The sequence below is a fragment of the Thermobia domestica genome, chromosome 14, assembly GCF_964235325.1.
Source record: "Thermobia domestica chromosome 14, izTheDome1.hap1.1, whole genome shotgun sequence".
NCBI lineage: Eukaryota > Metazoa > Arthropoda > Insecta > Zygentoma > Lepismatidae > Thermobia > Thermobia domestica.
Genome location: NC_137467.1, coordinates 129,176,147 through 129,189,372, shown reverse-complemented (window position 1 = coordinate 129,189,372; position 13,226 = coordinate 129,176,147). Strand labels below are relative to the sequence as shown.

General features: G+C 36.4%; 1 protein-coding gene across 1 annotated transcript in view; it reads left to right on the top strand.

Moving 5' to 3' along the window:
* Positions 1–13,226, top strand: part of LOC145670001 (alpha-N-acetylgalactosaminidase-like) — a 146,944-nt gene that overhangs the window by 109,599 nt on the left and 24,119 nt on the right. Inside the window, exon 7 of the mRNA XM_081738341.1 lies at positions 4,758–4,830. Within this exon, the coding sequence (XP_081594467.1) occupies positions 4,758–4,830 (73 nt within the window). The remainder of the gene's footprint in view (positions 1–4,757; positions 4,831–13,226) is intronic.

Genomic DNA, 13,226 nt, shown 5'->3' with positions numbered 1-13,226 from the left:
GTGTTCCTCGAACGTTGAATCCATATCAAAAAATCATTACTCACAATCTCGTACTGTTTCTGCTCTACAAAGCTCAAAATCGAATCTGGAAGTACTAGTAGATTTTTACCACATCCGTAGGGGCACGAGTTTTTCGCACTAAGAATTTGAAAATTTCGCGTTTCGTTTGTCATATTTCGCGTTTTGTCGCATTTTTTCAAATCAAGTTTCACTTTTTGTAGCTCTTGTGGAAAAGATATTAACTGACATTTTTACAGTTGTTCCTTTTATTCATAGATCCTTACAGAAATAAACCATTAATTACCTAAAAGCAAAATACACTGAATATTTCACTTGACATTGTAAATTTCACTTATAGAAAATTTTAAAGTAGGATCCGAACCACTAATTTTGAAATTTTACAACAGATCGCAATCAAAATCTATAGTGCAAATTTCGATGTCTCGTGCCTCTACCCTCAAAATTTAATGTTAAACACCGAAAACTGGGTAGCGTGGTGCATACAGCCAGACAGACGGATAAATTGAGATCAAATTGTTCGAGACACTGAATTTACGCGGACGACTGCCATACCCTTCGCTTTCTCGCCTGGTCCCTTCATACAAGCTATGCCAAGGTGTAAAGTTTTTAAGAAAATTTAGAACTGAGGTGGGGAAGAGGGACGAAATAAAATTTTCACAATATAATGAAAGTGATATTGTTGATACAAAATTAATTCTTACCTGATTTGCATATCAAACACATCAGTGATGTTAGAATCATCAGAAGCAATTTTCGGATCAACACTTTTTCCATTTGTTTAGGTTTCCAGTTTTTTCACAGCATTGCATTTTTCATAATGATTCTTCATTCTTTTAAGTAAAGCAACCATTTCTTTCTTGCACGTCTTGCAACGAGTTCGTATATGTTACTTTAATAAATTTGCTACAAAAATGATCCTTTTTCTTCCCGTAAAACTCACGTGAAACGATTCCAAGTTGTACGGAGACTGAGAATCAACATGTACTGTATCAACGAATGCCTGCGATATTTTAATTTCAGCAGGGGTGCCCACAATAGAGACCTGCACGGGCCGAATTTTTCGGCCCGAGCCCAATCCAGCCCAAACGTACCTAGGCCCGGCCCATCCCGGGTCCGAAAAGTTTTGGAGATTTTCGGCCCGGGCCCGGCCCGGGCCCGATAAATTTTAAAAGTTTTTGGCCCGATCCCGGCCCGATATTTTTAAAAAAAAATTAGCTCGAGCCCCAATCTTTCTCAAAATTTAGTACTAAATTTGACCTAACCCTCAGAAACATTTTCTAAACTCTGGTTCACAACCTGACGCTTGCCTCCCGAATGGTACCATTGCCTCCTAGAACTTTGCCTGTCATCGAGAGAACAGAAACTCCATTCCCTGTAACAAAAATCTAACTTAATTGATTTTTAGCATAAAGTTAAGATGGTAATATTGTTTAGCGACAGGCAAAACATTCCCACCTCTTCTTGTTATATTTTGAGTTCAGTGAAAGTCAAGGTCAGAGTTTAATTTACCACATAATGCCTGCAATCCTCTATAGTGAAGGTGGAGCCGCTAAGCAACACAAACTGTAAATAGCTATTGCATTCGTTGTAACATTTTTCACGGACACACTTCTTCAACGTTTGGCTTTATTCCAATTATCATTTAACGAAAGTCTATAATTATTAAAGAATTACAATTGATCGGCCCCAGCCCGGCCCGACCTGAAGAGAAATCAGTGTCGGCTAGCCCAAGCCCGGCCCGGTCCAAAGAAATAACAGTGTCGGCCCACCCAAGCCCGGCCCGACCCAAAGAAATAGCAGAGTCGGCTCGCCCAAGCCCGGCCCGTGCAGGTCTCTAGCCCACAAGGAGGGGGCTATGACGCAAACTGCGTCATTGAAATATTTGGGGGGTTAAAAATCTATATAAATATGTTTGAGGGTGTGTAAAAATTAATCGAAAAGATTTTTTTTCAAGGAAGAACACCTACGGATAGCCAATTGAGGGGGGTGCGTCATGGACATGAGGGGGGTGGGCACCACTGATTTCAGAACCACAATTTAGCAAAGAACCTTTTGTTTGTTTTCTAAATACTACACAAAAAATTGTTTCCATGATAATTACAAGACATGGTCAAAAAGTAAGGTAACAAGTGTCCTAAAAATGAACCACTATATGCTAGTAACTCTTTTTGTGTGTGTATGTGTTGTAGATATTAATGGGTAATATCCCTGGTGACCGCTAGAGAGCAGCACGGTGACGCAGTTGCAGATAATCGCAGTTCGAAGATGGCATGGCTACTGGAAACATGGTCAAATGTTGAAGTGCGAAGTATGATAAGGTTTCTGCATGCGAAGAGGAAGAAACCAGCCTAGATCCATCGGGAACTTGTGGAGGTATATGACAACAACGTGTTATCGAGGAAACAATTGTGGTGTTGGTGTATGGAGTTTGATAATGTGAGGACTGAAATCACTGATGAACTTCGAAGTAGCATACCGTCAACGTCTTCTAGCAACCAGAACATTTGTCAGGTGGAGGGAATGATTAGGTTGGACTGGCGAATCACACTGTCACACATTACAGAGGTACTGAACATTTCGTATGGTTCCATTCACAGTATTGTTCACAACATGCTTGGCTACCGCAAAGTGTGTTCACATTGGGTACCACAGAATCTCACAGAAACGGACAAACATAGACGAATGAGCTTTAGTCTGAACCACCTGACACGTTATCAACAAGAAGGGTCTTCATTTCTGTATCGTATCATTACGGCTGATGAGACACCTATGCCATTGTGGACACCTGAATCGAAATGTTCCTCTATAATGTGGAAACATCCTTCATCGTCCCATCCAAAGAGTTTAAAACAGTAACATGTGCAAGGAAAACAATGGCCATTGTCTTTGGGACCACCTCGGTGTGATTCACCTGGAATTCCTTCCACCGGGTACAACGATCACTGCTCGGACCTACTGCCAGGCGTTGGACAAACTTAGAGAGGCCATGCATCGGAAAAGTCCTGGAGCACTAAGGGAGGGTGTCCTGTTGTTACACGACAATGCTCGACCGCAAACAGCCCATCTCACCCGTAACCATGTCACACGTTCCAACTGGGAGGTTTTTGGAACACCCTGCATATAGACCGGACCTTGCACCAAGCGATTTCCATCTCTTTGGACCAACGAAGAAGCATCTTCAAGGACAATGCTTAAGCAAAGTGCAAGAAGCACAGAATGCAGTGAAAACCTGGTTGAACATCCTTGACACATTTCTTTCATAGAGACATTGATGCATTGGTCACTTGCTGGAACAAGACTTTAGAGAAATATGGCAACTATGTGGAATGTTAGTTTGCAGTGTCATGTATACTCTGTAACAATATAGGCAACCGAGACACAAATATTTCTTAAAAAGAACATTGTTATCTTACTTTTTGTTCCTACCTTGTATTTTATTTATTTTTTAATATCAGTTCTACAGATAGTCCAACCTTCGACTACGACACTTTCTCGCAAGTTAACTGATAAGCATTTAAAGAATGAAATAAACGCTAGAAACAACGAAAAAAGAAACAAAATAAATTATAGATCACCACATTAACCTAATGTAACCACGTGAAATCAAAACATTGACATGAGAAGAAAATAGTCTTCTGAATGGGTAGCACTTGTGACAATTTTTTTTTTCTCTGGCAGTCTAGGGGGCGCGGTGGCTCAGTGGTAGAGCGTTCACCTCCGGGGCTTGGGGTCCCTGATTCGATCCCAGCTCGCGCCATGTGAACTTTCTGGTGGACAAACACCGTCCTCGTGGGTTTTCTCGCGGTTGTCCCGTTTCCTCCCACTTTCTTCATTTCACCATTTCATTAATTTCTCATCATCACCGTCTCCTTTAGCCTAACCGGCATAACCGTGGGACGTAAAACTTAAAGATTTCGTTTAATTTCATTTCATTGGCAGATTTTTTTTAAAAAAATAAAATAAAATAAAAATAAACATATGTTTGAAACAAGTCTTAAAATTTACACGCGTTTAAAACAAAATGTTTTAAACGTATACAAAATTTGTTTTAAACAAAATCAATTGTTCAAAACAGGTTTTAATTATTTGTTTTAAACATTTTGTTTTAAACAAAAGAATCCTGCTACGTACAGGGTTTCCGTAATGAACATACGGATTATGTATATTTGTACAATATACCTGTGTCCGGATAACGGTTTTTTTTCTCAGTACATGGGGATCAATATTAAAACTGGAAGTAGTACTGTAGCACATTTCTACCACTTCTGATTTTAGTGGAGAGCTACAGATGAAGATTATATATTTTCTTTAGACGCTCAATCAATTGCAGAAAGCCGCTTCTAGTTATTTCTTACTGGTTTTGGCCTGACACCTGTCGACAGACAGGCAGACAACTAGACGGGCATAGTCGTTCGATACTTATGCATAGCATAGTTTGGAAGTTTAACTTTACTATCTTACTTAACTTAACTAAATACTTTATCATCTTTTTAATGATCTCTAATATTATTCTTTTCTACTCTTTCTAATATTTCATCCTTATTTTGCTATTCTACTCAGCTAATTTACTGTATTAATATTATTTTAAAAGGAAAGTAAAATTTGTTAGTTCATCAAGAACATAGAAAGAGCTGTATCATGTCTTTCATCAAAGTAAACGAAATGTGAATTATAAAAATACAGAATGTAAAATAATATTTTTTTAAAATGTAAACTAATATTACATTCTATTGCAGGATCTTTACACCAATGATAACTACGGAATTCTTTTTCCAGAATCCACGATTGAAATTAGAATAAATCCGACAGGTAAGATTCATATATTTAACATACATTAAGCTATATTTTCTAACTAAAAAGTAAAAATTACCGTAGAAACTTTTATGTTTTGATATTGTGGTTTACAAGCTCATTTCTGACACAATTTCCCATACTTGAAATTTTATAACCGACTCCGTAACCCCATGCCGTAAACGTCGCCAACACCTAGTGGCCCACTAGCCGATAAATGTCGATCGTCGCTATAGCGACGCGTCGAAGGACTGCTGCTAGTGTACCACTGGCTGCAGGGTTTCGTCGAATCGAAAGAGATATCTAGCGTCGGGGTATTGAAATTACCACCGCGTAGCAGCGACGACTTCATTTTGATCGGCGCTTCTTCGATTCGTCGCGGAGAATCGCGAAGGGACCAACACGAACTATCGCCAGTCATCTGCATGCGGTTATTATTATATGTTATTTTTCCTGACGAATTGTTCCTAAAGTAAGCTACGGGGGTCAAGAGTAACCCCTGGCTCTACATCATGAAGTGAAAAATCTTCAGATGAGTTCGTATAATTGTATGAATTTAGATGACAACTGTGGCCCATCATTTGAAAGTGAATATGGGAGAACCATGGAATAAAGTAATTAGACGCGCGTCATTTTGTTATAAAATTACATGGCGAAAGGGTTTTATCTAACCTCAAACGGTTATCATCGAATATACACGGTTACAGGAGCACAGTGATTATCTATATAAATTAAAAATACCTCACTACGAGATACTACAAGCAACATTTTACCCATCACCTCCGTGGCCAAGTCGGAAGAGCACGCACCTCCAAAGGTTGGTGGTTGGCGTCCACTCCGCGGCACGTACTATTTTTAACTTTTTAAAGTGTTTTTTAGACTCTCCTTAATGTAACAAATTACGCATATATGCGATTTAACATATTTTTGGGGAGTAATTTTGTTGTTCATTGGCGTTTTGCCGCGTCTGACGCTGGTGGTATAATTTTCAAAACGGAAGTGGGGCCACCGTGGATCGTCGCTGCGGGGCTGCCAATTTTTGGCGAGATACCTCTAGTTGCCCATTGGTGGTCCACCAATGCTTACGGCATGGGGAATTGTGATCGTTCCCACCATGAATTGTTGGTTTATTTTAGTCTGCTTTAATCCTGTAAGAAAAAGTACGAGGGGTAATTAAAATGTTCTGAACCTCAAATAAACCATGCATAATGTAGGCCTTTCAAAGCTGTTATTTTAAAACGTTATTCCCCTAAAGATCAAATCAATTTCCCCGATGTTGTAAAGTGCTTTCATCACAGTGGAAATAATTCTTTAAATTATAGCTCTAAGAACTCCTTCATCGGTTATGTGACTTAAATATCTATGGTATAATATAGGTCAGCTCCAGCTCTCTTATATTACAGAAAATGTGGAAGTTGAAGGAGGTTCAGTTTGGTGAATAGTGTGCGTGACGAGCAAGTTGGAACCCACACACCTATGATTGTTAGTGATAATCGCTTAGACTTGTGCGATAATTTTGTCCTGGTGGAAGAGAAGTCTTCTAAAACAGAATTCCTGATCTCTTTTAACGGAATTTCTTTCTAAGACATTTATAAGCTAGGAGTAATGGTATGCGGTGATTCTCTTTCAACATATTCAATCAACACGACACCCTGGGAATCCCAAAAGAACTGGTGGTATGAGTACCTTCCTGGTACGCGTGCCCTAGATCTTTTTGGAAAGAAAATATAAGGCATCCTTCCATTTCGTTAATTGTTCTTTTGTTTTAGCTTCTAGTGGTGGATGTAGCTCTCGTTCACAGTAAATATTTGAGGAAGAAAATTGTCCACATTACCTTCAAACAATTTAAAAATCTTTAATAGCATCTTGCGACGAATGTGCTTCTGCCCAAGAGACAAAATATATTGTACGAGAATGAAACAAAAAATTATTTCGCTTAAGTTACACAAAAGAGAGGAAAATGCTTCCAACTCTCTTCATGTGTTTTCAAATAGTGACGGAATACAATTTCTTTTTGAGGGAAAGAGAGAAACCAGCAAACGAATTCCTACATACGCATAGTAGTTTATTATTTCTTACAACGAATTTACATATAAAAATATGTTAGAGGTTAATTTTATCAATCAGTGTTGGACTGGGCCCTCCGGGGCTCCGGTTGGAAGAGTAGTTTAGGGGCAACACGGTAGAAGTCGTATACATTCCGTAAAATACAGGATCGTCTCTTTCTCAGAGTTCTGTACCGGTGTTCAAAAAAGTTTGCCGGAACGCTAAAGTGTCCTGTGTTTTATGGAATACAAATTACAGGCTCAATAGTTGTTAATAACGTCAGTCAACGAAAAACTAGCATGGTAGCTCATTGTTTTTCCCATAGTCATTTAATTTCTAGTACTTTCAAGTGACGGGCAGACAATACAAACAATAACTATTTAGTTCGACAAATTTAGCGTTTAGTTGTAGTAGCAACATAAATAAGCGAAGACAAAAATACATTATTCTAAAACTTTTTGTGTATGTATGTGTGTTTAGGATACAAAACAAAACAATGATCTTCCCATATCAATTAAAATATTTCTGATCCACATATGCAATTATGTGTAAAAACGAAATATTTTTATGCAAAATGTGTAATTACCCTCTACTGATAATATAAATTCAATTTCTGTAATATCAAAAAGGTGCCCCATTCTGTTTGCTCTATTGTAAATTCAGGCTATAATGATAATCAGAATTGAAGGAGAAATGACGGATATGGCATGTTTTCTAAATGCTATTTCTGTTGTAATTGCAGAAATCTTCGGGAAGAAGCCCGTAAGTAAGATCTACAGTTATCTTTCTGATGTCTGTGGGAATACTCAGTGACGTGGGACTGACGTAGGTCCGAATTTCGTAGTTCTTTTTGTCATGTTGTAGATACCTACATAAAAATTAAAAATTTGTACAGGGTGTTTCAAAACAACACCGACATCGTTTCGGGGGTGATTCCTGATACCAAGATAAGACAAAAAGTGTAGACCATCCTTGGTGTACAAATGCTTCCTTTCGGAGTTATAGGCTGCCGAAAACATGAAAATATGAACTTTAAGTGTCCATATCTCCAAAACTATGAGACCTATCGTAGTCGGGTCAATACTTTGCTTAGGAACTAGTATGTGCCCTATCAAAATATCCAAGTTTCAGAATCCTGTGGTACTTACGCAACAATTTTTGTAGAGGTAGTTGGAGAGCACTTCAAATTATATGCCCGTAGCCAAACTCATTCTATAAAAATTGTTTCGTGAGTACCTTTGGATTTTGAAACATGTATTTTTGCATAGCGCAGATATTAGTACATAAGTGAAGTCTTGGCCCATCTACAGTAGGTCCAATAGTTTTGGAGCTATAAATCTTTAAAGTTCATTTTCTCATGTTTTCGACAGCCTATAACTCCGAAAGGAAGTATTTGTGCACACAGGTTGGTCTATACTTTTTGTCTTATGTTGTTGTCAGGAATAACCTCCTAGATATTGTCGGTGTGGTTTTGAAACACCCTGTATAAGAAACGAAGTTGACGATGGGGTCCCGGTCGGGATTCCAGCCCTCCGGCCCTGACCAGTCCGAGACTGCTATCAATGCCAAACATGTGACCAGGAAAAGTGATTTTGGAAATACAACATACTGTAGGCCTATTATTAGTTTATTGCACTGAAATGAAATTGGATCTCTAGTAACACGCCACAAATATACCTTAAAAGCTAAAGGAGATAGATTATGAGTGAACAAAGTAGTAGTAATAGAAGAAACTATGGAATGAGAAGATGGAAAGAAAAGGAAAACTCTTTCAAAACCCACGAGCATGATGTTTCCTACTACAAATTTACAAGGCATGACTTACTATCAAACAAAAAAGCCTCGCAACTATCTACTGTGGTTCACCTGAAGGCAAAACATCACACAACAAGCTAGAGCTTCGTCACATGCCTATAAAATTTTCTGAACATTGTTGGAGACTTTTTTCTCTTGCGTATGATTTTGCGGAAAGAATACATTGTTAAGCACCTTTTCCAAACGAGCAGAAATTTTCGAGAAGCCACGCTCCTTCCTGATGACCTGCTCACTCAGTGATGCCAATTGAAGGGAAATTTCCCTTGGCGCAGGGAAATTTTGAGTAAATTTTGGAGAAAAGGGGAAAAGGGAAATTCCTTGTAATCTCTCAATATTGCAGGGAAATTTGAACCTCTCTTCAATCATTTATAGATTGAATGTATTTACGTATCTGATTAATCTCATTAAAATTCAGTATATATTCAACGTCGTATTTATTCCAAACATAATCCGTTGCACATATTTCATATAAATTCTCACAAGTTATCTTGCTTTGCATTCGTTAATATTTATCAACATTACACATCGATCAACATATTCAGTTAAATTCGAAACATTACAACAATGCTTATTTAAATTTTTTTATCAAAATTAATCTTCCTCTTGTTGAATTAAATGCAATGCAATAAGATGAAATACTTCTCAATTAAATTATCACTCCAACTATTATAACAGTTTGGTTTTCCCAATCAGAAGATATTTTTCCCAACCAGAAAATTGATTGTGAAGAGGATTAATCGATGTAAGAGAAGAAAATCTGCGTGTCGTGAATGTAAATATGTATATATGGGCGAATACTGGGTCATTAGCGTGTGTGTGTTTGTGTAAGTTTACAAATTTTCTGATAACTGTGGGCACAGAATTATAAATTCTTAAGAATTCCGCATCTCTAAACTCTGTATTGTGCTTACGAACATTCCTCGTGTACAGCCAAAGACAGTAGCAGCTAGAGTTTTCTTTGTTAGTATTCGTTTTAGTAAATATGGGAGTGCTGTTCTTAAGTAAGTACATACCAAATATATACTTAATATTAGGTTACATTAATATTAAAATCTATCATGATATCTAGGATAAAAATTAAATTTACCTAATATTTATTTTATATTTTTATCATTTATTTAGGTTGTCCGTCCTGACCGAGGTATTTATAGGGTTTTTCCTCAGTCACACCAGGCAAATGCAGAGATTGCACCTTTAACATAGGTCCTGATTTACACCTTTCCATATCCTTTCCCCTCCTCTATCGCGATGCCTTAGATACCTAAACAACAAATCAAGTTCAAATTCTGCGTAAGCTCAAAGGAAGGCTGTCAGGTATCTGCTTGTGTGTGGTTATAAGATTGGGGTGAGGGGGTGGAAGCGAAAACAATTAAAAATACGTTTACTAAATACAGCACTTGAACGGTTTGGATGAAGGGAAATTTTGTCCGGAAAAGGGAAATTCTGAAGCTTGTGAAGGGAAAACGGCTCTGAAGGAATTGGCATCACTGTGCTCACTTCTGTGTTGTGCTCACTTTGTCTAGTATTACATATGTTCACAATTGGTGGTTTTTCATGATTATATGTTGAATATGACCAAAATCTTCCTTAGGAGTAGGCCTTCCCTGACCAACGCTTAAAGTCAGCACCTGATTCGCTTGATTTCGTGCACCCAGCGTTGACTGTCGTATATGACGGGACATTGTCACGTAAAGTATGGTATTGAACATTATATTCATGGATTTCAGAAACTCATGTTCCTTTCAGATGATTATATTTAATCAGAGAACGATACTACAATTTTATCATTCTCATATTTCATGGACTTCAAGGGTCATGAAATATGAATACGTAAATAGTAAATACATTCTGTAGTATGTTAGTTCGTTCTACCGTCTTATTTACGTTAAGTACTATTCGAGCTCGATTGCTCAAAATTAACTTCATGGTAGGAAACTGTATTACAGCGGACAAAAGATAATTCACACTTCCAATTTTTCACGTTCTTCAAATTTAGATAACCAACAATGGAGTGAGGATTGCTTGCTTGAGAACACAGTAAGGTGTTTTACAAGTAATCTAGTTTATTCAAAAGATGTCAGTGTAGCAAACTGCAAAAATGTAGAATAAAATCCATACCTCTGCAACGAATAAACGATCGGGAAGAAGAAGGGTAGCTTTCAGGTTTATGTAGGAGGGGACTGTCGTTTTTGAAGGGGGGCCAGCTACAATGTACAAAAAAGAAAAAAACATGTTGCAGTTAGTGTTTTTGAGACCTCAAAAAACCGGAAAATTTTGGTTTCCTTCCGGAAGACTAAAAGCACTGCTTTTTAGCATATTATTATTATTATTATTATTATTATTATTATTATTATTATTATTATTATTATTATTATTATTATTATTATTATTTATATAATTCTTATTTATTTATTTATTTATTTGCTTTTTCTCCACAAATTATATTCCAGGTAGTTTTTATCATGTTTAACCAAGAACTACTGAACTACTACCCCGGACCAAACATTATAACTTTGCGCATAACTATTTCAATTTAAGCCCTTGTACCAAATTTCACATAAGTAAATCCCCACGCTAAGCGGGTTTGCATATCCAGGCTCCTAACTATGAAAATATTTACGATCACTCCAACCCCAATCATTTCACAGATTCAACCTGTTGTATATAAGTTATTAGGACATAAAATTGAATGTAATTTATACGAAAAACCCTTTTATGCATTGCAAGACCTGTAACGTCCAAGTATTCACCACAAACTTATAGTTGTATCGACATAAACAAACAAACAAAATTAAAAAAAAGTGTAGAGCAGGAAACCACTTTACACAAAAGTCAAAAGAGGTTATTGAAGGCATACGAACTGGTCGAGCGGTTTGGGTGACTAGTCTGTCAATCAGAAGTTTATGTGTTCAAACCCTGTAGAAAATATTTGTTTGTTTTGTTTTTTTTTCTTAAAAGTGTGTTCCTATTTTCATCAGAGGACTGAGAACATTTCTTTGAATAAATCTTTGGAAACTACTTTTCTCTCAAATTCGATTAGAAGCGAACATTATATGAATTGCAAATCTAACATCCACAGCTGAGAACAAAATATTAAGTATGTTCAATATGTCATTATTATCCTTTGATTTGTAGTGAAAAACTAATTATAAGCATTGACAATTTCAGAAGATTCTCCCCCGGTAATGGTCAAGATATGAATGAGAAAAAACTGATAAAACATTATTAGTCCATTTGAGCATGATCGAAGATAACTTATGGCCACGAAGGGGAAATTTATGTCGACAGGATCTCAAATTCTCCGACAGGTCATGCCCTGAAATCTTCACTGTTTGAAAGGTATCCTTAACAAATAGAATATTATATTTATTTCTCCTTCTACGTTTTGAAATGGAAAAATCATAATTTTAAATAGAATTATAATACGATAAGCATAAAGATTTATACAACTAATGAAGTAAATATCCTTGTGTAAGTTATCGATTTCTATTCGGATTAAAACTCGAATATTCGTTTGCATCACATTTTAAAGTAAATCCTCTCTATATATAGTTCCTACTGGAAAGCATGTTTAACTCCAATTACTTAATCAATATTTTTAATAATATATTTTTATTGTAATACTCTTACTATTCAATGTTGTATGCACTTAATTTCCCAAAGCAAAACCTCACAAATGTATAATTGACTAGTAAATATTATCAAATAAATTATCATTTAGTTTACGTAAACATTGCATCGCCTGATTTGAAACTTCGTATTTTAAATAATAATAATAATAATAATAATAATAATAATAATAATAATAATAATAATAATAATAATAATAGTAGTAGTAGTAGTAGTAGTAGTAAAATCATAGCCATATCTTTATCAGAATTTCAGGCTTAGTCAATAAATGAATTCAACATAGTCTCTATTCGAAGCTCTATTTAATCGAATCAGATAGAAATACGAAGAGGAACTTCGAGAACAGGTAAAAGAAAAATGTTACTTTGGTGGGTTTGAAAGTAACTTTTAAGAGTTTTTTTTTTTTTTTTTTTTACAATTACAGACAAATGCCTTGGACACTTTTTTCTTTTCTTTAAGTTAACTGATTCACCGAACGTATCTGACATATGAGTAACTTGTCTCTATATTCTACTCGGTTATACACGTTTTACAATCTTTTCCATTAACCTTGAACGACAAGAACACGAACACAAAAACATCCACGTAGGTATGACAGTTAAAATTCCTAACTTCCCCCACGGGGAATCGAACCCGGAACCACATACACCTGAGGCACACGTGCTAGCCACTAGACCAGCGGGAAGAACAAATAAAATGTATTTTGTAGTGTCTGAAGTTTATAGCTATTTCACCCTGTTGTAGTATGTCTATTGATTTTTTAATGTTTACCGTATTCGTTACTTTGAGGAATGATATATATTATTGATATAGGTTTTATTACATATTCGGCCATAAATATTATATAAATTATCAGAATTATTCATGATCTTACATGGAAATTCACTGGTGCATGCGCAGTAGAAACAGAAGAACACAATTTT